Here is a 27,854-nt window from a genome sequence, read left to right as displayed (position 1 = left end):
AGCAAGACATTTGAAAAAGAATGATGCATCTGTTACAATATCTGACGGAAAGGCGTCATCAAAACCATGCAGCGTAACGTCTTTGCAAGGCGGGAAGGCGGAAGTATCGTCGGTTTGACCGTGTGCTAAAAGTGATCCTTGAAGGAGCCGTAAAGGTAAACTTACACTCTGTGCTATCGATAAAAGTTCGAGTGAGTCGCCAAGACAAGCACCTAGATCAAACGAGTGGCACTTTCAATTGTGCGATCAACACGAAATCTATGCGAGCTGACAGGCTCCGTGTGAATAGTCAAACACGGTACATGAAACTTGAAGGATCGTCGTCCTCGCTGGCGACACTTGCACGGAGGAGTCGATTGATTGATTGATTGGGTTTTTTTGCGCAAAAGCGACGCACGGAGGAGTACTTGGAAAACTTCACGTGACTATACTTTACTCGTGGAGTATTCACGCTCGCTTTATCGTTGAGAAAAAGAGGTAGTGGGACACACAAATAATAAAATAAGGAGTTCTCAGTCCTACACTATCGAGCCCTTCTTATGTGCGCTTCTGACTGGCAATACAAACAGTGTTGATCCAAACGACGTCCGTCACTTGGAGGGACACTCATTCACTGTTGTAGATCTTCCTCGTATTTTTCCTGCCGCTGAAAGAAACGAATAGAAAGAAATGCATATCGAACGAGCGAAAGGGAGGGTGTTACAAGATGAGGTACGTTACTTACACGTCTCTGCTCAGCTTTGGCTGCCTTCTTTTTCCTGCAAGTTGAATATGAAATCAAATACGATGTTAATGCAGATTCATAGAGCAGGATACGCAGGAAAAAAAAAAGAACATTGGTCTGTCACCTTCACAGAGTGGGATGTGTCCCACTGATATTCTTGAAAATAGCGTCCGGTATCTAATAACACGAACGATCGAAATTCAAGATGTACACCCACCCACAGCGATATCGTTATTATTATCGCCAGGACAACCGCTGATATTTTCAGTATCAACATGGATGTTCCAAGGAAGTCCTATGTTCAGAGCGCATAATTACGATCACTGTCGGGTGCTTCTGGCACATAACTTTCTAAAAGAGAATATTGACAACCGTACGACGTGCAGTTTGAGGTACTGACCAGCCCTCCGCGAATCCCAACAGAGCCCACAGTATATAGGAAAATGCACACAGTACTAGGAACACGACAAATGACAAGGCAGCGATTGCTCCTTCAATCCTCCAATCAGACGTAGTTCCGTCCGGCTAGCAGCCTGACCGGTTCTGATTTCTCCTGACTTCTGCTTTCTATACTGCCGTAGGCCATACTGGCTTGGCCGGTCCCAGATACCAGTGACTTCTAGGTCTACTAGCTTTCATGCACCACGCCGCACAGTTGTTCCCTGATTCCAAAACAACTCTGAAAAGTGTTGTAATCAACATAAATTTACTGAAGTGATTATACGGACACAATGGCCTGGCAGGTTGACGCATATACATGCACTGAGCGTACTGAGTCCATTGCGTAGCGTTTCCTGGCACACCGCAACTAGTTCGAACTTGCAAAGCGTGCATACCGACACAGCCTATTCCGAACAACGAATTACTGTCACATACTTGGGCACAATCTCTTGATGAGCATGTCCTTGCCTGCTATACGGCAAACATAAAGTGACGCTGCTTGATGAATCGTATTGTCTTGTCACCGCAATGCAAATCTGACGCTCTCGAACCTGTTCATCCACCCAGAATTCACGACAACACCTGAGTTTGGAATCCGATTGCCTCTTCGCAGACTGACGCTTCTATCGAGTACAACACGATCAAATACACCATAATGCACGGATAAGATGGCGTGCGGCGGACGCACTTGACTCCCAACGAAAGACATCGCCGACCTAACGTCCACCGTTCAAATTTCAAATGAAACCTCTGGGAGACTATGCATCACGCAGGCGAGGAAGCGCGAAGCGTCGTTGTGCCGTTTTCCAATTCTGGCAACTAATCGGAACACACCTGCGGCGTCCAACCAATGGAAAGCACGGATTGCTCCGCGCGCAGTAACACACATTATGACACAGATTTTGACAGAGCTGTACGGGGCTGGTACTGACCTGCTGCGAAACACAGCCAGAAAACGAAGTAACTTGTGTAATACTACATGGCTTAGGACGAATTTGGATCATGCCGTGTTGTGTTAAAGGTACGATCCATACGGATCCATACGATCCATCGGCGTACAATCTACTGAGCTGATTTTTTAAACACTGAAAAGTGGTCAGATATTGAAGAAACGAACTTTAAAGATCAGCGCTGCTTCATCAGTTGCAGAGGTCCAGGCGGCAAAGTCATCAGCATGACGTCGCTCCCTAGCACAAGGAGTGAGAGGGCGGCGCTGAAAGGAGAAAGGCGTCGTCCACACGCCCGCGGCATTGCTCTTCTCAAGGCCGTGCTCTTATTGATGGTGTAGGCCCTACACTGTAGGGAATGACGCTTCCGCCTTTTTCTAGAGATGGAATTCCGCCATATTCTCAAGACCCGGCGTTTGCTCTACTCAAGCATTGCATCGAATAACAATCAAGCTAGAGCACTATTTCGCGTGGGATTTTCGACAGTATGGTCAGTGGCCAACGATGAATACAATGACACCATACCTTCGGAATGGACTGGAAAGGATGCGACCCTCCCTTTATACAGCACGAATTTTGCAAAGAGACGCGTTGTATGCATGAATTACGATTGTAATTACAAGTGCGGAAGAAATGTCCACAGGTTAATCAGGAGACCTTCTACTTAGCAGAAAGATGGGCGGAGGAAGTGATAGGCAGACGGGTGAAGAGGGAGGGGAGGGAGAATGGCTTCAAAATCACACTTATTGGGACAGTATATCTTGTGTGAGTCTTATTCTACATCTTTCATATCTGCAAATCGGATGCCGGGGACCCCAAAGAACGCTCCCACAGTGCTTCTTTTTTAAAATAGAAGTAGAGATCGTCTTGTGAATATGTGTCTAATTTTCCCCCAGCTTACCCTTAATCTACGCTTAATTATTATCATTGCTATTATGAAACATTCGCACGGAGGGGGGGGGGAGGTCTGTGGAAACCGTGATGCAGACAAAAATGCGTGTTGATAACCATGAACATTTTCGTTTGATGAATCACTAAAATCAGGTAATGACACAGCGACCAGCGTTACAGACCATACTGCCTTAAGGTTAAGGATACATAATATGAACACGCCATACAGGCTGATGTATACCAGTGAGGGGCCATCGGTCTACATCTACGTAACGTGGTTCCTTTTCCGTTATGCAGAATGGAGCGATTAATATAGAAACGAGTACACACCTTGAGACCATCAAGATGGCGATTATGCCCAATGCTGCTAGGACTGCAAGGACGACACCAACAATCACAGCTGTTTGGTTCGGCGCTGCAGGTACATGTTACAGTCGTTGTAAATATTATTCACAAAATTCACAAGAAACGTAACAGGTATGAATGTGCACATGCTTCAGTCACGGACGTTTTCACTGTCAAAGTCTACTCATACCCTCGCTTACTGCATTAATTTGTACCTTCTAATGGGTCTCATTTTATCACAAAGAAGCTGGGACGAGTCTACATGCCATTCTACTTGAGGTGTTAAGCGAACATCGAAGGGCTCGAAAAAAAAAAAGTTTGTCAGGAGATGCAGAAATTGGGGTTACAAGCCCCTGGGATACAGTGCAGTACGTGATCCTGGTGCGCAAGAAAGCTTTCACCTCGCATGTAAGAAAAGCGGCTTCCCTCACCTGCGAGTTTGTGACATCAGTCACATCACGTCTCTCGTCCAATAGTAAGGCGCTCGCATTTTTTTCCTTCTTTCTTTATGCGATCGTATTTGGCGCCGCCCGTCTCGAGTCTGACACAGAACACTCGATCGGTCGCCTTTCTTTTTCGCCATTGCAGAGGACTCGCGGCGTCCAATAAAACTGTGCGGTTATCTAACGTCGCGGACACGCCAATAGGAGCTGAGGGAGATCACCGCCGTTAAGCGCAGTCTTGTAAACAAATCTCCTCGGGAAATGCGCGGTTGCCAAACAAAAGGTTTTGCGTGGCAGATCCTGAAGGTGATATCCAGATATCACGCGGTAACAACTATATGTTGGATGTCCCTTCAATGTTCCTTCAAGTGAATGACTGCAAAGTTTATATCCGAATTCTCTGAATACGTCCCAAGCGCGTGCATGGCATGCCTGAGTTTCGTTCTCAAATACTGCGAGACGTTCGGTTTACCAGAACAATATTCATGGATGAGAGAAATATTTGAGCGTGACACGCACACAACCAACTTACAATTTAGTACACGCTGAGAAGCCCATGCCGGTGTGATGTGATGAGTGGCATACAACATTGAGAATATGAGAGATCCAGTATTATTTGCTATTCGCGAGGAATCTAAATAACAGCTGTTGTAAAGAGTATGTGAAAATTATAATCAACATGACGCTTGCCATCTCCAGCTTCACTCGCATCTTAGCTTTCTACCACAAGGACAGTGTTACCGCAAGTGCTACCGCAAGGACCTGTGCTAGCCTATATATTGATGTCTCGTTGATGTAGTGAAGCGGTCAGCAGTTTCCACTCGGCGCTTGCGCTGTATACATGGCGGAATTTCGTCTGTTTGGTAACTACACGCTGTGAATCAGCGTTGCGAAAGTTTCTGTTTTAGACCAGTCCAACAAACCTCCATGTACCTTGTACCATTTAATATTAAGAATCAGGAAGTAAAATCACTTACGTATTTCAGGTTCGTTCTGCTTCCCTTTTTTTATGCCGGATGGTGGTAGTTTGTTCGCTTCTGTGGAAGAAAATATAGAGCTTAAATTATCGTCTCTGGGTGGGAACTATAGCCTCCATAGAACCACATCCTGCTACATGGGGAACCCACGCGTTATGCAGTTATTTGGCAAATGCTTACTACTCCCTCAACATACTTTCACTGCACTGGTGACACTAGAGTACGATTGCTGTCGCAATATCTTCCCAGACGAGCGTTAACATGGCTTCGGCGGTTCGGCCACGGAGCGACACGCCAGCACATTCATTTCCAGCACGTAAAGTCTCTGTCTCCGTCAAGTAAACCGGCACACGAATTCACGCAGGTTTGGTGCTTGATTACTAATTAATTACTCAATCATTACGTAATTAATTAATTACTAATCCTGCAAAGAGGTCCAAAAGGTGTGTTGTTCATTACGCTGGAACGACAGCAACGACGATACCGACGGGTCACTGTCATTTGACGTGTTGCTGTTGTCAACATCATTGTAACAGCAAATCCCGGTTCCGGCTGTGCTGCCTGCCTGTGCTGTCTGGAGCTTTTCCTGAGTTTTCCTCGGACGGGCTCTCAGAGATATGTCGGCACAGTTCCCTTAGAAGGCGGCCCAGGACGCACATTCACCAAGGGCCTTCGTCGTGACGTTGCCCACCTCTGTGAGGCCGACAACGGCAAGCCCTTTCACCACCACCACCACCAACCGTTACAGCGCAGGGGAACATGGGAAAAGAACTCGTGGAACATGGAACGTGGAACGCTCAACTCTCAAATAGCTAGAACAACATGTGCTTAAATATTGTTGAACTTGTTGTTGCGCGTGTTTCTGCTCGTTCTAGTAAAGTGCGAACTGATGAGTGTCCTTAAAACCACATCTACCAGAAATGCCTAGTGCCCCCTTAGCCCTCGTCGCCAGTTGTGATAATGCCCACACACTGTCCAGACTTCCCGAACCGTACTCTCTGCATCCCTCGACGAGCTAGACTGCCCCCCCCCCTCTCTCACAAAATTGCTTGGTCCCTGGCCACATCCAGCACACCAACGCTCTGCCCTCAAGGCTCTCTTCACCTTTCTGGACACCACAGGACTTCGATACATATTGTGAAGGGGCTTGTTATTTCATTCCCCGCATCACCACCAGCAATAGGGTAGAGTATCACCCCCGACGATAAAACTCCTCACCCATCATCCCGTAATAAAGTTGTTGTTGTTGTTGTTTTGCGTTGAGGTATTCCCCAGTTTGCAATACATAATAGTTTCGACGACCCAGGGGAATGCGATATACGGCTCCCGTCTTACATTCGACGTACCTCTAAATAATAAATATGTGAATAAATGATAAATATGTGACACAAATCCAACGGACGTGCATGTTGATTTATGCTTCACCATCATGTCCCTTTTTAGTGTCCCTTTTAACCACTGCACCAACCACTGCCTCAACTAGCGATTTCGCATCGCACAGTATTTCTACTTCGCATTCTGAACTGGCATTTATAGCGTAAATATAAATTCGTATTTTCAAGCGGTACAGGGAACATTATTCGAAGCGGTGCAAGAAGCGCTTGAGAGTCGAGGGGTCACTTCCTTCCAGAGACAAAGGTATTGGAGCTAGACGTCACGCTTATTTCAGTACAAAAGCGAATGCCCAAGGAAAAGTCAAACATCTAACTTATAATCTCCATAGCAGCGTTAGAAATAGTTACACCAGTCACTTAACTCAAGGATAATTTGGGGAACTTAGTGATTTAGTACGCCTCGCGTTCTTCACTCTGCCCTGCGCTTCACAACATGCTGGTTCAGCTTGTCATGAACAGCGCTCTCCCCCTCACCATTAAGAAATCCCCTCAGCAAGAGACTATAATAAAAAATAAATAACTGGCAGTAGATTTACACGTGACAGGCAGACGGGTGAAGAGGGATGGGAAGGAGAATGCCTTCAAAATCACCCTTATTGGGACAGTATATATTTGTGTTAGTCTTATTCTATTTCTTTCATATCTGCAAGAAGGATGCCGGGGACCCCAAAGAACGCTCCCACAGTGCTTCTTTTTTTTAATATAGAGACTGTAACGGCACTGAATCCACGCACAAGTATTACTCTGTTATGCGGTATTCTCTTCTACCTCACCCTAACGCATTTAGGAATCTCAGAGCCCTGTTACAGGTTGCTAGCGCCACTTCACACCCTCGCCAATTTCTTTTGTATATCGGAAATATCTGGCCGGTAAGATTTCACGGGTGGCTGCTCGCCCTGTTAACACTGGTTCCTGTAACTGTACCTGAACAGTGCTGCTTTATTATCCGGCCTGAGGTTTCGGTACCGGTGACTGCGGCTGGATTGACGCAGTTGAAAAGTATCTCGTAGTCCTGTGCTTTGCATACGTACTCCCCGCCGTATTTCTCCAACTGCACCCGTAGAGCTGTCTCACAGATGTTTTCTGGTTCTATGGCTGAAATGAAAGTTGAAAGCAGGTCATGAACAGGTGCAGTATGAGTACATAGGATGACATGGTCGCCTGCTTAGGGACACCTATAGGCTCTGGTGATTAGGACTATTGGGTGTACAAAACTCTAGTTTTCAAGGCCTACCTCAGTGGAAGCACTAAATGGAAATGATGCGCAGGGCACATTTGATGTATGCCTTTCTACTTTCGTTCCCCGTTGACCATGACGGCCTTCGCCAAGAAGTGCTATACATTTCTAGCATACACTAGCAACAACTTTCTTGTTATGATGATGATAGGTGTGTTTCATTACCACATCTTTCCAATTGTCCCCACAGCTCGGGTTTTGCGGCGTAAACGCTCATGCAACGGCGAACAACTGTTAACGTGGCCGGGGTCCTCGTCCTGAATTTCATCCACAAGTTACCTCCATGATTGAGGCGTGGTCGCAAAAACGGTGGCTTAGTATACCACTGTGCAGGACGACCACACACACGTGACGTGCAACATGGAATAGCCGAGCTATAATGGTCAGGATATTGCGCGTCGAGAGATGCAATTTATGCGGAATTTGGTCTCTCTCAGTTGTCCGCCAGCTTATATAGGAACGAGCATAAAGCAGTCAAACTCAAACTACTCTACTACTGAAATTCGAACTTTCAAAACTACATTTTGATTCTTCTGGAACATGTTGGTTGGAACATATTCCTTATCTGCGGCAGTCTCGCATGATTACGATGATTACGATGAGGTACACGCTTCTGTATGCGGGCCGACAGGATGGCGGCGGCCATTACGATGAAGTATGCCAAGCGTATATGCGCGATTCGCGCGAGGCGCGTGTCAAAGCAATAAACAAAACTGTTCGCAAATCGCACAGTGCGGCAAGATGATACGTACTTCCGACTGACCCAGAAACAACGTGTACATCTGGCCAGAAATAACAGGAGTGTGGCTTTATGCTATTCTTGCAAAGATGAAGCCTCTTCAGAACAGCTTCGTCTTGCTTTTTGCTGAATATTAGCCGTACCTCGTACGCGTCCCTGAAACAAAAAAAAAAAAAAATTTATAGCACCACAGTGAAGTGTTTAGGATCCCTCTTATGCTAGTTGGCAGCCAGAGCAGCATATTATGTATAATAAAGCACGTGTGCAATATACGTGAAGCTGTTGCAGCGCGTCATAAGCTGCATTTACATGGTATGATATGTCGACTGAAGATCCAAGTCGACTGATCATTAAGGTCGACTCCCGATGGCTTACTTAACTGTCGACTAAGTCGCCATAAAACTCTCCAGGGTCCAGTCGACTTATGCTCAACTGAAGCGCCGACCTCATGTTTGAATTGTAATCTTGAAATTTAGACACGTTACACACAAGTCTAACATCGCGCGAATCCGTTTGCTTCTCAAATACATTTGCCGCCTTTCGGCACGCAATTGTTTTCATAATCACACAACCGTCACTACTTTTCTTTTGAACGCACGATGTGGATATCTGCGCCGTCAGCTATTCATGTTCTTCTTCCTCCTCTGCCTGTGGCTGTCATCCACCTACTCTACTACTCTGAGGCGAATGGGGACGAGGCATCCGACAGTGACGTATGGGAAATTGCTCAATAAGTCGACTGACGCGGTTTACGTGGCGGAGTTCAGTCGACATTTGTCTTCTGTTCAATAAAGTGTTGGAAGAAGCGCATGTGTTGTGTCCCTCTCTTAAGCCTTCGTCATGTTAGCGCTCAGCAGTACCGTATTGGTAAGGTGCGCAAACATCCAGGCACTCAAAGGAATTTTCAAACATGCCTGGCGCACGCTCGGTTACAAAATTATTCTCACCTGCACGCTGCAGCGCAGTCTCATCAACGTGTTTTTGTTGTGCTACGCACTTTCTCCTTGCACGACTGGGCCTCACCAGTGCGCACGGATGCGAACAAAAGGTAGCGTTTTCGGGTTACATTTCGAAATGCAAGAGTCTTCAAGTATAAAAAAGTATATCAGTGTATGAAACCTGCAGTAACAAAAGATCGCAGTTTTAAGGCCCCTACTGTTGCTAGGCGAACTCTGGCGTACTCTGGGCATAATTCTTGCGGAAGTTCTAGCTGGCTCTAATGTCTCTCCCTTCCTTTATGCGGGCACGTTCACAACGGAAGACGGCGACGCGCAACAGCAAAAGGAAAAAGCAACGACGAAAAGCAAGTTATACTATAAACTTACAGACAGCTGACGATGTCTAGATGCAGGAATTCCGGTCCGAACAGCACGCTCAACTGAAATGAAAGAAGAACGTGCCCACTATTAGGTAATGGCTGTGATGTTCTCGTCACGGTTACTTGTCTCATGTTTCTCTTTGGTGCTTCTAGGAAAAATTCGCATAGAGATATAATAACATTAAATAGCTTGTAATCATCTGAAGCACATAGCTGATCCTCAACAGGATCCTAAAAAATACATGGGAAAAGAGCTGCGCTGGACATGAAAACAGCCCTAAGCGTTACCTGTTAGAGTCATCAAGTCTCACGATGGTTAAACACCTGAACCTCATCGGCTCCGGCTGAACATTCCCTTTGGTTGCGTGCTCGTACATAGTAACAGAATAGCCTCCTCAAAAGACTGCACCCTAAGTAGTGTGTCAGAAGACATCGAGTGCATTGAACAGATTACCGGTTGGCGTCTGGACATCAAAAAATGACTCAGTGAGTCGCCCCATTCTGTGACTTCTTTCCTGAGAACTCTCGTGAAGTACATGTCCTTTTAAGTACGTGGCCACCCTAAGCGCCCCGTTCTAGCACACGGAACGGTCCAACCTCTCACTATTTTTTCTGATGTTTTCAATCCATTTTTCTTCTACGAAGTACCGTATATTCTCACGTATATGGTCGTAACTTTAAAGGGGAATGGAAGGCACCTCCAACGTGTATTTTTACCGCAATATATGAGCGTAGTACCTCTAGGAACAACTGTCACGCCGAATACAACCACTGTATTTGAATGATGATAATCCATCGCCAGGGGTGACTGTCTTCCCCAAACAACAACAAATAAATTAATGATAATGAATGGGGAAATTCGCCACGTAAGGTGCGGCTCACTACCCCAAGGCACAATGGGCAGGATGAGATGTGTCCTGATGATAAGGTGATGAACGATGCTAAATAGGGTTCGATAGTCAGTGGAGTCAATAAGCCATCAGAACGGTAGGCAAAAACCTCAGCACACAAAAACACACACAGCACAGAGGTACGCAGCCACATCATAGGGTAGAGAGGCGACCAGTGTCCCGGAGAAAAATCTTGAAGTACTCAAGACCTTGGCGATGGACGATCTGGTTAGACCAAGAGCCGAGGATGGTTGCCAACGTACATGGTACGGCCGTGATCGATTGCAGGCGACACTGCAGGGAGCTGCTCTTTGGGAGGTGTAAAGATGTCAGTGGAGGAGCACATGCTTGGTATCCGCCAAAACAGCACAGCGAGAGCAGAGCATAGACTCGGAGCGGCCGATCAGATGCTTGAAATGGAGGGGGGGGAATGCAACCCCGAGACGAAGCCTGTGCATTAGCGACGCAAAATGGCGAGGAACACGAGAAGACATGGTGAAGCCAAAGTCAGGGTCCACTTCACGCATCACAACTCTTGATGGAATGTCACGAGATCACTGCGCATGTGCGAGAGGCCTCACCACATCATTTAGGAAGGTTCACCTGTAGCCTTTGGGGAGGGTAATCCGCACGCTTGATCGGGAATGATACGCAGCTGCCGCAGCCTCGTCAGCCTCTTCGTTGCCGCGGATGCCGCAGTGTGCAGGAACCCACTGGAAGTAGTTAGAGTGCCCGCTGATTTCAAGACGGCTTAGTTCCTCCAGTATTTCCACGACCACTGGCGCAAGTGATCCACGAATACCCATGTTCGTTATACACTGGAGAGCTGCCTAGGAGTCGCAGTATATCACGCAGCTACTGATAACGGCGTACGGAATGAGTTTGTTTGAGGAAGAACAAAATGGCATGCAACTCTGCAGACGTGGGTGAGGTGCGGTACGAAGGACGGTATGCGTTGCATGACGACATAGTCGGAATTGTAAAGGCAGCACTGGAGCAGTGTAAGTTGGTCGACCCATCTGTGAATACTGCAGTGTGCGAAGGGTAACGGCACAGCATCATGTCTAGCGCAAGTTGTTTCAACACGGGTGCTGCAACGTGATCCCTCTTGCTCTTGAGCCCAGGAATGGTAGTAAAGATTGAAGGTATCGAAAAGACCCACAGAGGAGACCTGGGTACGACTGATCTGCCAACAAAAGCCGGTAGCAACGGCTTTACAGCAGCAATGCAGCGAGAAATGTTGCTCTGCCTCCGCCTTTCGGGCTTCGAAAATAAGGGGTGACGACGGTGTTCGGCGACGAGGCGTAGATAATGGTGCACAGTTTCTCTGAGACGTAAGACATCTACTGGCAGCTCGCGGGCCTCTGCTACCACCATGCGCGTTTCAGCGGCGCGGGGTAAATCGAGGCAGATCCTCAAGCTTCTGGCCAACATACACCGAAGCCTCTGTTCAGAAGTTCTTGAGATGCCGTGTAAGACCAGGAGGCTGTAGAGAATGGTTCCCCGAACCAATGTCCCATGAATCGATAGGAGCGCTTCCTGATCAATCCCCCATGCAGCGCCAGCGAAGCAAGAAATGACAATGGTCCAGCGTTGAACTTTTGCTTCCGGGTACCTGATTTGGGCGCTCCACGAGAGATTGGCATCCAAGATAACACCCAGCAATTTATGGCACTTCACTTGGCTGAGTGTATTATTGCCTAGCGAAAGAGGGAAATCACTCATGGGTTTCCGCGTGAACGGGAGCACAACTATCTTCTCAGCCAGCCTTGCCAGCTCGTCCATGCCAGCCTTGGTGAAGTAATGCTGAATAGCATCCAACGAGTTTTGAAGGCGGCGTTGAATCGCTGGCCTTGATTTACCGGTGGTCCAAATGCACACATCGTCTGCATACAGAGAGCTGAACATTGCGATGAAGGCAACGCTTGATATCCGCCATAACCAAATTCAAGAAGATGGGACTTAATACACTTCCTTGAGGAACGCCTTGGGTCAAAACTGCTTTTTGCGTGTCACCGTTCCGAGTGCGGACGAAAATTGTTCTGTTGGACAAGAAGCTCGCCACCCAGACAAAAAGTCTGCGAGACATTCCAGCCCGGAGAAGGGTGTGCAAAACATAAGTATGACTGATCGTATCATAGGCACGTTTGACATCAAGGAAAACAGCCTCGACAATCCTCTTGCAGCTCTTGGCGACTTCAACAACAGTCACAAGGTCCATAGGGGAGTCAACTGAGCTACGGTGCCGACGGAAGCCCGCCATCTCCTCAGGGAAAACGTGACTCCTTTCAAACCACCATTCCAGCCTGTGTAACACCATCCGCTCCATCACCTTATCAACACAACTGGTAAGGCTAACAGGACGGAAAGAGGACAGGTGCGACGGATGCTTGCCAGGCTTCAGCAATGGGACCACTATGACTTCCTCCCAGCTGGAGGGTACCTGGCCAGATCTCCATGAGCTGTTGCATATAAACAGCAAGGTTCGAAGGCCCTCAGCGCCAAGATTTCGAAGAGCTGAATAAGTGATCCCGTCTGCACCAGGGGACGACTTGGGTCGGGACAACCGAAGGGCAGTTTTAAGCTCTGGCAGTGAAAAATCCGCATCCAGCTGTGCGTTCGACGGGAGCGTTATACGCTCAAGATCCTCGCGAAGTTCAACCATGTAGGTATGAAACGTTGCAGTTTCCGCAGCTTCCGCCGCCGCCGCCACAGTTCCGCAGAAGTCCAGAGGTACGTCTACCTCAGACTTGTTGAAGATCAGAGCAAGTGACCCCAATGTATTGTTGCGTGGAAGACCATCGCGCAGGCTACGCGCAACTTGCCAAATTCTGGCTGGTCTGCCGAAGAGCGAAAGCATCTCACAAAACCGGCGTCAACGCTGTCGATCAAGGGCTCTCAACCTATGTTGCACAGCTCTAAGTGAATGACGCGCTGCGACAATGTCGGAAAGTAAGTTCCAAATTTCCAGATGGGCATATAGGAACGGACATTGAGTACTGAATGTGAATTCTCGAATTGTCGCAACTACTTCTCACGTTCCTCCTCGAAAAGTACTTCAATATTCGCCACATAATTGAATCGTTGTAATGTGCTTTATTTATGAGCCAAAAAGAAAAAGCTCCTTCGTAAGTTGCTCGGTAAATCTGGCAGACAGGAACCCCTACAAAACTGGCAGTGTCACGGGACTGGCGCGTCGCTCTACTTCGCACGCGGAACCACAGTGGTGCCCTGCCATATACCACTCCATAGAAGATAGCATGCCCGGAGAACGCCATGCATTCTGCTCTAGTGCTGCGTGACGTCAACGCAAATGTTGTCATACACGTGACCATAAAAATGGCAGCGCCAGTGAACAGCGCCATAGACAAAGCCACTACCGTTTCTGCGCGTCGTTTTGCAACGTCTTTCGATCCATAATGCGCCTTTTATCCAATATGCTTGCAATTAAACAGCTCGGCTTGAGCATGTGGCCTCATACTGCTCGCCATTCGCAACGATGTGATAACGACGCCGGCGCCAGGGATCACTCAGCCGATGGGATGCACTGAGAATTGGCAAGGACAAATCGCTACGTCAAGTAACAAGCACCGTGCAACTTACACCAGCAAAATGCGTTCACCTAATGATACTATGCTGGAAAAGGAAACGGCCATCAGGGCGAAAACAGAATATAAACAAAGTCACATGTCCTCAAGATGACGTTTCCCATGACGTCAGCCAGGACAAGATGGCGGTTTCACCACAAGCTACCGCTTCCTGGTGGTTACAAAATCTGGACATTATATCACCCCTGTGCGCGGAATGGGCGGCTCCACGTTCAATCGCTGACAGAAAGGAGGGAAAAAAAGAAAGCGAGCGCGCTTCACTATAGGGCGACTGACATCTCGGAACCGACTCTGGCAGTCCAGGAAGCAGCTTTTCTGACCCGCGAGACCGAAAGCTCTCTTGCGCACCGTGATTGCTCCACTAGTACATTTCGAACTAATATGTCCCAAAGGATTGTAATCCTAGCCCCTATTGCTCCTGATTCTTTTTCCCTCTCTCTCGAGTCCTTCCGTATACACACATTTAAAAGGAATATAACAAAGCATCCACAGCGGCCGATGTTTTATGCAACACTATGGTGCTGTGTGTCGTATATTGGATAAACTAACACTTTTTTTTTTTTTTTTACGGCACACCTTTGTACCGTGAAGTTGAAGATTTCGTATTCTCTGGCTGACCTTTTCAGTGACTTTCATCTTTCAGGGTTAATTTCTTAGGCAACTTGATGCCTTGTATGTGATTGTCCCTTCTATGCTGTTCCAGCCTGAGAACATCAGTTCTCTCATCGTGAAGTGTATCTCAAGAAGTACTATAGTTCTCGTTTTCCGGACCCAGCGTGCGTGGTCACTATATTCACGTGACGGAGTCTGAAACACAAGTATCTGAATTTTTGTATATGATTCTTTTCTCTGTTTTTGTTTGAATTTTCTTCGGATATTTTTTCCTGAAACTTTTGTTTCCCAAAATACCTCAACTGAAGTCTGCAACTGCAGTTACCGGAATATTTGTGGTTCGAAGGATGGAGTTTTCGGCACTCGATGCGAAAGTATGTGAGGCTACCATTGCAGACACTGTTGCACTCTGGTGCATTTGGCAATAAATTAAGTACTTTTCATTGTACTTTCAGCTACCTTTTACACCATACTTTTTGGAATTTGGGGACAAGTAGACTTAATTGGGTTCAATTCGTAAGAGCATCCTTGAAAGAGCTTTCAGTGACACGTTAGAGTACAAGAAAACCAGTGGCGCTTCAGATATTTCATTAATGGTAAATAAAACAAACAGACGTGGATATCTAGGGGAGGAAGAGCTAGATGTCGTAACCAAGGCTGTGAAGCAGTTAATCCAAGGGATCGGAAGAGGAGCGGAACCCTAACTAAAAACCGCAAAACACGATATTTTTTGCTGACCCGGGAACTGAATAGAACCGAAATATATATATATATATTTCTACCGCTGCGCCGAAATAAATCTGAAGCGGTTACCAGACCGCGAAACGCTTCATGTGAAGTTTTTGCTTCAGAAAGCCAGCCCCAGTGTTTCCATTGCAAACCATGTAGCAGAGTTTTCACTACGGTTTGAAAACCTTATTTCGAGACAAACCAAGTGTCTTCACGAAGTCGCGAGCCGAAACGCACATGAACGAGCGCTCGATGTTGTAGTGATTTCCTTTCAGTCTACCAATGCCCTGGGGCCGCTCGGCAGGTTAGAGGCTGATCGCTCCGCCGCTGTATTATCGCAATGCTTTTCACGTCGTTCTGTGGAAAAATGACATTCCCACAAACATAGCTTTTGACATTGAGTGCCCACACTATCCATGTGGATGTCAAAGCGTCTCTTAGTACCTTTATCCAACGCCCACCGAATTGGGATATCATCAATCTGATCGTCAACTAACAATGCAGCAGACAAGCCGATATCAGCGGATCGACATTGCACGGAGCTATACGATGGCCATGCAGAATGCGGTCTATACGTAAAACACGATGTCCATGCACAGCATATTTTGTAAGACCCTGCCACGCTTGCCTGCCTGCCTGCCTGCTCAACTTTGACGTCTCGTTTTGGGGACTTGTTTTCGTGCAGGCAATAACAAGTCATACAAATAACACTTTTAAGATGTGCTTGTTGGGCGCGTGTGGTACAGTGATTTAGACGGGTCTGTTGTAGGTTTGTCTCGGATATTACATATTTTTTCAAAGCCTAAGTTTATTCTACTAGACATTCAAGATGTCCCCTTTCCTTGCATTTACTGACATCGCAAATACCGAAGCAAGATTTTATTCGATCAGCTTTTGAAGATTAGCCACGGGAAATATCCAGCTTACTCCAGTCAACTTTTCCGTTTATCCAATTTTTTTATGTGTAGTGTGTGTATGTGTAGTATGTATGGTGTGTAGGCATCATTCCTATGTTCAATGACGCCATCAGTGCTGCAGGTCTACAGGAAGTTATCACTCGCGACGAATGTGCTATCTAAGTTCTCCTGATGTATTTTGTTTTCTGCAGGGTCGTTTTATTGGATGCGTGCCTGTTTAATGAACATCATTTTAGTGGTCTTTTAGTGGTCTGTTGGCAGCAAGTTGCCGGTTTCGTCACTTTAAAGGCGTATAGCCCCAAGTAATTCAAGAGTAACTCAATTATAGCTGATGAGTTACTGTAACTGAGTTACATCTTAGTTCCGTTCCTTTTGCTGTAACTGAGTTACTTTCAGAGCTACGTGACTAGTTTCACAGCTCTGGTCCTCAGATTCTAAGTGTCTGTCACTCTGAGCTTGTCGCTGTCAGCATGGTGGCTTGCGCAGTATGCTACATACACTATCTAAAGCCAGTTAGGGCCCTGTGTAATGTCGAACGCTGAAACGGTGCGAGCCTAAGCTATGTAAGGTACCCATTTTTACCTGTTTCAGGATTAACACGACCTTCGTTGCACTCACTGAAAACAAAAATGCACAGCATATGGCACCGTTACGCAGTACACCGTTGGCTTGCAGTGGCGAAAGTAGCCATCACCTTTTCGATGTAACGAAAGACATTGCCGTCACCAGTTACAGCTCAGACTCACCAATTTTTACCCATACAGTACTTGTGTGGGATTTATCAACTTTCATCCCGTTTTTGGATATATCCGCGTCAAAAAGTGGCTACGCTGGTTGCACAGGAGTGTAGAAATACACCACAGTCTCTTTCGGAACGTTTCGATTGGCCGAAATCCACTTAGCGGTGTACTGTTGCACCGAAAAGAGTGTGACTCATGGAATGAGCCCGTTCACAACGTTTTCTAACCACGTTCTCAGCCAAAGCCTTAGCCAGGGGCTCACCGCCTGCGTCAGAAGATCTTTCATATTGCGGCAGTCTTCAGCTACTTTCCATGAGGAGATGCTTCTGTTCAGCTTCAACGACGTCAAGTAAGAGAAGCTTTCTGGAAAAGAAATCACAGATGTAAAAGAGAACCAGTGGGAGAGATGGTATTGACAAACGCGCAACGAAACAGAGGGTCAGGGGAACACAGGAACAAATCAGACCAACAGAAAGCTTTAGGAAAACGCTTGACAACGTGGCCTTCTAAGTACCGCGCGTTTACGCAATCAATTCATGAATAGTATCATGAGTAACACAGCGCTGCAGTAGCTCAGTCGTGTACAATTGTTTTTTGTCGACTTCACCAACAGCCTGTTAACACTGCATAATGAATAGATAAATAAAACCAATTGGAAATAAAATGCCAATAGGAATAGATAAAGAGGCAAACGGATTCTAGAAGTAATGTAGCCTGAAGCCGGAATGCAAAAGGACATAAGACGTCTTTTTTCTTCGGGATCCCTTGGTAAATGCGACTACGCAAGGTCTCGTGACATGCACAGGACAATGCTAGTGCTAATTGCCTGGACATGGGATGCCGTAAAGATACTATTCGTCTACCTTTCAAAATCCAATGCCACAAGAGATCATCAAAGGTATCGCGGACCGTTTACAATCAACTTGATTGTATGCATACAAGCTTGAAACAACAACATGCTGCGCCGCGGCGAAACGTGCCCATGCGTTCGAGCCGATTGGTGGAATACACATCTCGACATTCGCCTGCCGTCTGCAGCTACGCCGCTTCCTTACTGTCAGCACGAAGGTGTTTCGCAAGAACATTGCCAAAACGAACCCCTTCTTGAAGTCCATTGACTCAGCGATGGAGTATACTATTTGCAGTCGTGTCTCAAGGAGGGAAGAGTCTGTCATCCATCGGCTCCGCCTCAACGTAGCCCGCACTCCGTCACAGCTGTTCAAAATGGACCAGCAGGCCACACCCGTATGCTCTACCTGCAACGTTGAGGCAGACATTCGACACCTTCTTCTCGACTGACGCTGTTTCAAGACGTTCTGCGACACGCTCAAGTCTCGCCTGACCAGCCTCGGATACTCCAAAATTGCAATATAACTTAAGCTGCAGCGCTTTTCCACTACCTGCGGGATATTGGTCTCCTCAGCAGCCTCTGACATTGTGGGTGGGACGGCGGAAGGCCTCCGACCTCTGACCTCACATCGCCGCACATGACCGCACATCGAGATTTCGTTGGAGGTCAGCGGTTGATCAGCTGGCTCGTGCAGATGTTCGTCTTCCTCGCGCTTCTGTAGGATGGGGCATTCCCCACTTGTTGTGGCAAGTGCCCTGCATCTAAGGCGAAGAATTAAAGCACTTGCAACTAGCTTTGTTCCAATTGTCGCTGCGCAAACTGGGTTTAATCATATCTTCGAACTTCGCTACTTCACATGCCGATTATCTCACCCTATCCCGCGGCCAGCTGTTCCACTTCCTTTCTGTGCGGACGCTGTGGATACCTTGTGTGAGGTAGACAGCACCACCTTAACCTGTACCAAAACGACCTACCCTGCCACACAGGCACGGAGACGTCTTACGGCGCACTATCGGAGTCACATCGGTCATCTTTTATGCAGCGTTTGGTCCATGGCCTCGTGCGATATCGTAGCCTATCTTTTGTAATCGCTGTCCCATTTAAGGGGAACTAGACACCGTACGGCATGCTCTTCTTCACGCGGCTGAGGTCTTCAACGTGTCAAAGTTACAGATGTCACCTAGGCACCTAGGCACACCTAGGTCAGTCACCTGTTTGTATGTACGGTCCTATTCGCTGCTAGCGTGTCACTCTGAGGGACGACTGAGCCGGAGCATGTTCCGTAAACTTTTTTCCAGCACTGTACCACAGTAATAGACTGGTGACCATCTCCATGCTTACCCAATACACAAGGTCCTTCCTTGGTGGACTGCTCAGAAGAATCGCCTTGGAGCGGGGATGTACAGTTGCAGTGTTCCTCGTTGTTGAAAATGGTGCAACTGCCGAACCTGTGGTGACATTCCAGAGTGCAGTTCCCTGTGTCGGAACAGTTGTTACAGAGTGCATAGTGCTAAGATGAACAAAAAATGAAGGATATATCAAGAAGGGAAGGGCAAATTAATTTTAAAGCGTGCACGTCAGAGTGACTGTGCTTTGGCAAGGAGAACATGTCAAAAATTGAAGAGTTATGCACGTATTTCTACTTTCTTTTCTCTCCGTCGCTATCTGAATATCTTACTATTGCTACCTTTCCTATTACAAGACCCAGAAGTTCTATTGGTATTCGTAATATACATGTTTGCACGCAGGAAGGGCTCAATTATATGTCCTTCCCCAAACATCCGTTGACGTGATGATCGTGATGCGGGTTTTTCCGCCGCAATGGCAACTGCGGTCATCATGCGCCATAGCAGTCATTCGACAAGGAACGTCAAGAAAAGCTCTTCATCAAACGGAGGAACACCCAAGAGATGCAGTTGTCTCGCGCATTTCGATCCTGTGTGATGCGAAGCAATGATTGAAAGCTTATTGGCGTTATTAGTGCGTGCATGACTCTCCGCCTTCTCGAATACAGAGAAGTCATTTTGGTTATCTAGAATTCGACCTCATGGCGGACTGCTGTAGAGCCATGGTGAGATTTAAGCGTACCACACGAGCAGGTGGCCTGCGCAGACGTCAGCGCTATGGAGCGCTAGCTCCTAGGTTTGAAAGTGGCATCCAACCTACAGGTCGATGACAGGGTCGAGACATACACCGCGTCATGTCAGTAGCTCGGCATGCTTGTTTGGACGGTTGTTGCACCTACCACCAGCCTGCCTCTCACTCATGCTCGCTTCTGGTTGTCCTGCACGGCGCAGACATAAACCTACGGCCGCTCCGCGGGGTACCTTCTCGCGCGTTACGGATAACTATAACAGCGACTGTGGAATGAAAACCAGTAATTCCTGTCTGTTTCCGCCCAAAGCGACCTGACTGTGTCCTCGAATCTGACGACCCGGTTCATGTCCTCACCGAGAATAAACGGAATGAGTCGATTTATAAGAGAAACTTGGGCGAGTTGGTGACGCATACTATAAGGAAAAAGTGCAACCGAGGACAGACGTGGACAAAACAAGCAAAGTGGTTGTTGCGCCCACGTCTACCCTCGGTTGCACATTCTGCTTAAAATACGAACGAGTCGGTGTTGCTCCGCGTTTAGACGTTCATTAAAGAGGTTGGGACACTTTCATAGATGTGGTTGATTACATCATGGACGCATTGTATTGCACGCCAGAAGGCCGAGCAAAAAATACAAATTTCAAACACCTCTAGCGTCATTTACTTATTTTTTTTTAATGGCTTTTTCTCCTCTTTATAATTCACTGGCTTGCACTGTGGCATGGAGGAGTGCTCAGTCACTCTCCCAGGTGTATATCGCTCGCTGAGTGACCCCTGGTTTGCCAATCCCGTACGATAAGGAGCTGCCCAGAGCTGACGAGCCGCGAACACGGGGAAACACGTGTCCTCTGGTGCTGTCGCATCGTTCTATGAGTATATATATATATAAAAGGAGAAAAATAGTCAATATATATATACATATATACACTCAAACTCAAGTACCAGACGTCTTCACGGGTGGCAGTCTATCAGCGAAAATCAACTGTGCCTCACCGTCTGCTCTCTGTCTGAAGTTTGCTGCTCCTCTGTTCGCGACACAGGATCGCCCAAATAGCAATTAAATTTCTGAAGGTCAGTATCCTCACTTCACTCCTTGACATCTGGTGGACATGCAGGGTAAAAACCTGTACCGGTCGTCGCCTTCAAGAAGCGGCTGAGCCCGGAACGAGTACAGCAAGGGAGCCGCCGATTACAGGGCCTGCTTCACGAATTTGGGTTACTTGCCGAGTACTGACAGAGCGACTGCATTTACGGCAGCCATTTTCGTACAGCATGCTGTCGACGTACGTGGACGTCGAGCATAAAACGTGTTGCCCTACGTGACGTTCGTGCACAGCCACCCAAAAAATGGTCAACGTGACACCGTTCAGCCTAATCTACTGACGTACGCGAGGTGACGAAGACGCTGGACATCATGCTACCACACCGGGACGACGACCTGACCGTCTATGCTTGTAGCTTCGTATAGCACTCCGAAGATGCTCGTCATTTCGCAAGGGTACGCGTACAGACCCACAGCGACGGGACAGAAAACGTACAATCTGTGGCGGCAGTATACCGAACATAAGCTAGGAGACATTGTTTGGGTCTGAACCCAATCCGCCGACCAGGACCCAGCGAGAAACTATTGCGATACTTCGGCCCATACGGGGTTGGGCGACGCCTGTGTGACCTGGACTATGAGATCGTTACCGACGGACGTCATCAACCCCGATGACGCGCCAGCCCGGAGGTGGTCCGCGTGAAGCCCTATTACACGAGGTAGAGGATAATGACAATAATTGTCACACTTCGCTTTTTAGTATCGGGTCGAAGCTTTTCTACCCTGAGGGTAATGCCGCGATGCATGTTTTGTTGTCCTGCTTATGTCATCCTCTTTCGCAGTGAAGTTCGCTTGCCACCACAGGGTATCGCCGCTGGCAATGAAACTCCCCATCCATCATCAACTAATAAAGTTGTTGTTATTGTTGCACCACAGGTTTCTGGAATGTTCGCATGCTTTTGCGGTAGCGATTTTCTGGACCCGACAGCACTACGCCCTAGCATAAACAAGCCGCACCGATGGCATTGTTTCATCGAAAACCACCCGTGCCACACCAAATAAAAGTATTATTTGTGCAAGCCGGTATCATCAGTTCACCCCGTGATAATATTTTTTTTGGCTACGTCACTGGTCGTGTCCGTATACCGAGCCCTCAATGAACCTCTTTGTCGTCAATGCAAATCGAAACTCAGGTAGAATGAGCAAGGTGTGCACTTCAGAACAGACTAGCTGTTGGTAACGGATCTTACCTGAACAACGTCCGTTTCTTTCCAAGCGGTCGCTGGCACACTTGCACACCGCCACATGTCCTTCCACCTCACAGACTTGGTCTGCTCTACCACCTGGCCTTCTCCTCCGCGTTGCACGTTGTTATCGCTAGCGTATAAAAGTTTATCGGGAATACACACCAGTAATGACGACGGCACTGTGACACATGTGTAGGGATTAAACAAACAAAAATGAAGATGTAGACGCCAGAAGGAAAGTGAGAAGCGCCAGCCAGCGCCAGGCGAGAGACTGTAACCGTATACTCAGAATCCAAAGGGGTATTCTCAAGTGTATTGAGACGAAAGGGTGCGTCAGTTCATCGGTGTGAGCGGCGTTGTTCGGAATCATTCCTTAGTGTACCAAAAATGTATTGTGTATTGATGTGTAACACCGTTGGGAAGAAATAAACTACAGGATTACCCAACATTAATCAGAAGTGGGATTGTGAACACACCATCGGACGAAGACAACAAGCGAAAGTCAAGTAAGCAGACTTCTCGTTGGAATTTAGGCCTAGCTAACAATGGGACGACCGAAGAAGATGCGTCCGCAGTCGGGAGCTCAGCCGCAGGCAAGCAGGAGATACATCTGCTTCGAACACTCAAATTTCACCTTCGGGAGATGGCACAACACCAACTGCCGATACAATTGGTCAGTTCTGTGCAAGACCCGCTGACGATGGTGAACATGAGAGCCGTGAGGCGATCACAGATTCTTCTATCACCTGCGAAGAAGGCCCACCGCACCGAATGTGACTTCGACCACCGAGGGCAACACAGCACTCGATTTCCAGGCAATTCTTCAAACCGCAGTTGAAGACAGCGGTCAGAGCAGCAATTGCTGGCATATCACCAGCTCTGCAGCAAAACGCAGCGCGTCCTCCTCACCACCGTGTCAACGACATGAAGGATCTCGTTCCCGAGTTTCATCCGGATCAGGACAAGGTGATGACAGCAGAAAGGTGGACGAAACGTATTGACGAACTTGCAGAAACATTTGGCTGGTCAGATCTGGACACAGTTGTGGTGGCTCTTCCGAAACTCAGAGGAACGGCACGAACGTGGTATGAGGGTGTGTCCGTACGCCGTCGAACTTGGGAGGAATGGAAAGAACTGTTGCACGAGTCATTTCCTTCCACATCAGGCCTTCAGTCGCTCTACAGAGAAATGGTCGCCCGAAGGAAACGTCCAGGGGAGACATCCGAAGAGTACTTTTACGACAAGGAGACGAAGGCAAGACAGTGCAACCTCTCCGAGCCAGACGTTATTGAACACATCATCACAGGGCTCACCGACATGAAGCTCGTTCAGCTTTGAGTGTGAGAGACTACCAGAACACCAAGGAACTGTTACGACACATCAAGAAGATAGAGGAAAGAGTCCAACTCGCCACAGGACAGTCCACAGAAAGGCACCAGAAAGGAAAACCACTGAACAGTCGAAAGAAAACGCTTCAGAGAAATCGCAGGCACAGGTGCCCAAGTCAGAGAATCAGAAGGGGCAGCCACGCTGCTTTAACTGTAATAAAAGAGGGCATATAGCTCGTGATTGTCCAGAGCCGTCTCGACGACAACAATCACCAGCTGTTAAGGACACAAACTCCAATCGTCAAGCGCGCGACGCAAGTCGGGGATCATCGCAGTTTGTCGTGGCCGAGAACGTCAACCCCTGTGGACCCGACAAGTTCATCAAGGTTGCCAAGATCAATGGTTCTCACGAGGTACAGGCAATGCTGGATACAGGCAGCTCTAGTTGCATACTCCAAGCATCAGTAGCCGTGATGTGTGGACTGAACATTCTACCTTGCGACAAGACGCTGTATGGGTTCGGCTCAAACACAGAGCCAACAACACGCGCTATTGGGAAGCATCGGTGGACTTAACGATTGATGGTGTGACCGCACACGATGTAGAGGTACTGGTTGTTCGCGACTCTGTGCAGCCGTTTGAACTCCTGGTGGGCCGAACTTGGACAGAGCTCCCTCACATAGCCTATTGCAAGGTTGGTCAAAATTCATGCTGGGTTACAGAGACGAAGAACCCTTCCGTGACATCGACATTGTCTCGCCTCCAAGCAAGCAGCATAGAATCACAGTACAGAGGGATACCATCGTGCCCAGTAATACCGTTGTATGGGTAGAAGCGGAGACTGTTGAACGGAAGACACTTGATGCGCTTTACGTGCAAGAGTGTGGACCGGACAGGCTGTTACGTGTAAATGAGGGCGTAGTCCGTATTCCCTTGTTCAACTGTGGACAGGAAGATTTGCTTTATAGGAGCGGACAGCGACTAGGGAAGATCGAAGAGGTCAATTTGTTACGAGAAGCCTCAGAGGAAGGATCTGTGAAGGCTCAATCGTGCCAACAGAAGGCACCAATAGAAATGTCGCAGGTGAAGATGGGCAGCGAAATATCAGAACCAGATGCCACACGTCTTCTTGATCTACTCAACGAATATCGGGAATGCTTCGCCTTCAGACTTGAGGAGCTTGGTTGCACTACGCTGGTGTCGATGGACATTAAGGAAACACCTGGAAGCAGTCCCGTCGTATCCCGACCGTATAGGGCAACACCGAAGGAAAGGGGCGAAATATCTCGGATTGTTCAGGAATGGAAGACGCATGGCATAGTGTCTGACACCACTTCACCGTATGCAAGCCCCGTACTCCTAGTAAAGAAGAAAAATGGAGAGAGCAGACTTGTGGTGGACTATAGAAAGCTAAACAGTCAAACAGTCAAGGAGCATTATCCCCTTCCAAATATCGACGATCAGCTTCTGCACCTTGCTGGCAGCCGACTTTACACAACGCTTGATCTCGCGCACGGGTATTTACAAGTTCCCCTGACGGAAGCAGCGAAGGACAAGACAGCTTTCGTAACACCCGATACCACCGGGAGGTTTGAGCGACTCATGTTTGGTTTAACCAACGGGCCAGCAGTATTCCAGCGCCTAATGAACAAGGTGCTAGGGCCGTACAGAAATACAATAGCTTCGTGCTATTTAGACGATGTTTTGGTGCCGGCCAAGGACTGGAATGAGATGCTAGAAAGGCTCCGAAAAATCCTAGAGGCTCTCAAGGAAGCTAAGCTCACACTCCGACTACAAAAGTGTGAGTTCGGAAGGAGCTCAGTTGAGTTTTTGGGGTTTACGCTCGAAGCAGGTAGCATCAAGCCAGGACCACGCAAGGTTCACGCTATACTGGATTTCCCCATGCCACGAAACGCCCACGAATTACGTAGGTTCCTGGGCTTGACTAGTTTCTTCAGAAGGTTTGTGGACCATTATGCTACAAGAGCGGAACCACTGCAAAGACTGCTAAAGGGCAACTCCACTTTCATGTGGACAGAGAAGCAAATGCGTCGTTCGAGGACCTCAAACAGGCATTAACGAGCGCACCGACACTCGCACTTTACAACCCAGAGGCGAAGACTGAACTCCATACCGACGCTAGCCAGGATGGCTTGCAGGCATGCTTTTGCAGCAGGACGACCAGAGACGTTTTCGACTCGTTTACTGCATCAGCAAGCGAACGTCCGAAACAGAGAGAACTACCATTCCAGCAAGTTGGAGCTATTAGCTATTGTATGGGCGATAGAACGTCTCCGTCCATACCTGCTCGGGATTCACTTCACGGTAGTGACTGATTGCCAAGCACTGGTTTACTTGAACGCCAACAAGACCCTGAAGCCACAAGTGGCTCGATGGTTCGACCTTGTACAAGAATATGACTTCGAGGTGAAGCACCGAAGCGGAACAAAGATGGCTCATGTCGACTCCTTAAGTAGAGCACCAGTGGAGCCTGGATAACACCCTGGAAGATATTGTAGCGGACAAACTCGAAGTACTGCTAACAATGAGTTTAGAAGATCAAATCTTGACTGTGCAGCGACAGGATTCTGATCTCTCGGAAATTATTGCCTTACTGAAGAAAGGCAGGAAGGATCTCACGTCGTCGGATCAAAGTCGGGTCAAGGACTTCGAGCTAAAGGATGGACTCCTGATGAAAAGGGTGACGGATGGCGACGAAGTAAAATGGCTTCTTGCGTTGCCAAAGAGCATGCGAAAAAGCATTGTGGTACAGGCACACGACTTAATGGGACATTTCGCACAGAAAGAACCGTCGCAAAAATCAAGGAGCGTTTTTGGTTTCCTAAAATGAGGCGCTATGTGCGTTGCCATATCAGTAAATGTTTCGAGTGCCTTCTAAACAAATGCCCAAGCGGAAGGAAGCCAGGTTTGCTCCATCCGATTCCACCGGGAACGTATCCGTTCGAGGTGATACACGTGGACCACTTGGGGCCCTTTGTGAAAAGCACGAAAGGAAACCAACACCTTCTCGTAGCTGTGGATAATCTTACGAAGTTCGTCAGATTGTTTCCTGCGAAGACTACTACAAGCAAGAGCGTGGTGAAGGCGTTAGAGCAACTTATTCTTGAGAGGGGCCTTCCCCGAAGAATTATCAGTGACCGGGGAACCTGCTTCGCTTCTCACGAGTTTGAAGAATTTTGCCAGTCAAGGGGAGTGCAGCACATTCTCAACTCCTCCAGACATCCTCAGGCAAATGGACAAGTGGAACGCGTGAACCGCGTACTTGTGCCCATCATTTCAACTGCCATCAAGAGGAGAGACCACAAGGACTGGGACGCTGAAATCCCTAGCATAGAGAGAGATTTAAACAACGCAGTATGCAAAACTACAGGCAAGACACCGTTTGAAACATTGCATGGCTACTCGCCCAATTTTTATGACGGTAGACTACATCAGTTAGCGGATGAGAGGAATGACGCGACGTGGAGCGACCCAAGGGAACTGCAAAAGCAGGCCAGGGAGAAAATTTTGGAAGAACAAGAGCACATGAAAGCACACTACGACAAGCGTCACTACAGAGCCACTGAATATCAAGTAGGAGATATTGTTGTCCTACAGCGTGCTCCTGAGAAGACAGGACAACCTACGAAAACGCAACAGAAGTATCGAGGACCACTCGTCGTTACTCAGTGTATTCCAGGAGACACGTATCGAGTGATGGATTTGAGAGAAGGCGGACGACAGCATAGGTTCGCTACTACGGCACATGTCTCGCAGATGAAACTGTGGGGACACCGCGAGACCCTTCTATAGAAGAGGACGAATCAAACGAAAGTGATGAGGAAGAGGACGTAGAATCCCCAGCGAGTCCTCCAAGGCGGTCACCTCGGAAACGCCGAGAGACAAACACCAACGTATAAAATTGGAGAGAACTAGTACAACCTCTTGAGGACAAGAGAAGTTTCGAGGATGGCCGAATGTAGGGGATTAAACAAAACAAAAATGAAGATGTAGACGCCAGAAGGAAAGTGAGAAGCGCCAGCCAGCGCCAGGCGAGAGACTGTAACCGTATACTCAGAATCCAAAGGGTATTCTCAAGTGTATTGAGACGAAAGGGTGCGTCAGTTCATCGGTGTGAGCGGCGTTGTTCGGAATCATTCCTTTGTGTACCAAAAATGTATTGTGTATTGATGTGTAACACCGTTGGGAAGAAATAAACTACAGGATTACCCAACACATGGCATCACGTAACCTTTAGACGTTTCGAGTACACATGTAAAAGCAGGCGTGCATAGATGCCAGAATATGACTCACGTAAGCAACGAAGCCCGTCGTCTT

The 27,854-nt window shown here is 47.8% G+C and overlaps 1 protein-coding gene across 1 annotated transcript; it reads right to left on the bottom strand.

Annotated features, from left to right (window-relative positions):
• Window positions 1-439: 439 nt before the first annotated feature.
• Window positions 440-22,275, bottom strand: LOC135385239 (uncharacterized). Its single transcript, XM_064614443.1, has 10 exons — window positions 22,192-22,275; window positions 19,144-19,278; window positions 17,215-17,315; window positions 9,464-9,516; window positions 8,152-8,294; window positions 7,087-7,257; window positions 4,769-4,828; window positions 3,334-3,418; window positions 725-758; window positions 440-646 (listed from the first exon to the last, which is right to left on the bottom strand). The coding sequence occupies exons 3-10, from the start codon at window positions 17,236-17,238 to the stop codon at window positions 611-613; spliced, it is 606 nt and encodes a 201-aa protein (XP_064470513.1). The 5' UTR covers window positions 17,239-17,315; window positions 19,144-19,278; window positions 22,192-22,275; the 3' UTR covers window positions 440-610.
• Window positions 22,276-27,854: the final 5,579 nt, after the last annotated feature.

This window comes from Ornithodoros turicata, chromosome 2 (genome assembly GCF_037126465.1).
Source record: "Ornithodoros turicata isolate Travis chromosome 2, ASM3712646v1, whole genome shotgun sequence".
NCBI lineage: Eukaryota > Metazoa > Arthropoda > Arachnida > Ixodida > Argasidae > Ornithodoros > Ornithodoros turicata.
This window is presented reverse-complemented; position numbering and strand designations above follow the sequence as displayed.

Coding starts and splice junctions, on each gene's coding strand:
- LOC135385239 (XM_064614443.1), bottom strand. CDS start 17,238: ATGAAAGATCTTCTGACGCAGGCG. Junction 4,829..7,086: donor AATAAAGCAGCACTGTTCAG/GTACAGTTACAG, acceptor TTTCTTCCACAG/AAGCGAACAAACTACCACCA. Junction 759..3,333: donor GCCATCTTGATGGTCTCAAG/GTGTGTACTCGT, acceptor TTCAACTTGCAG/GAAAAAGAAGGCAGCCAAAG.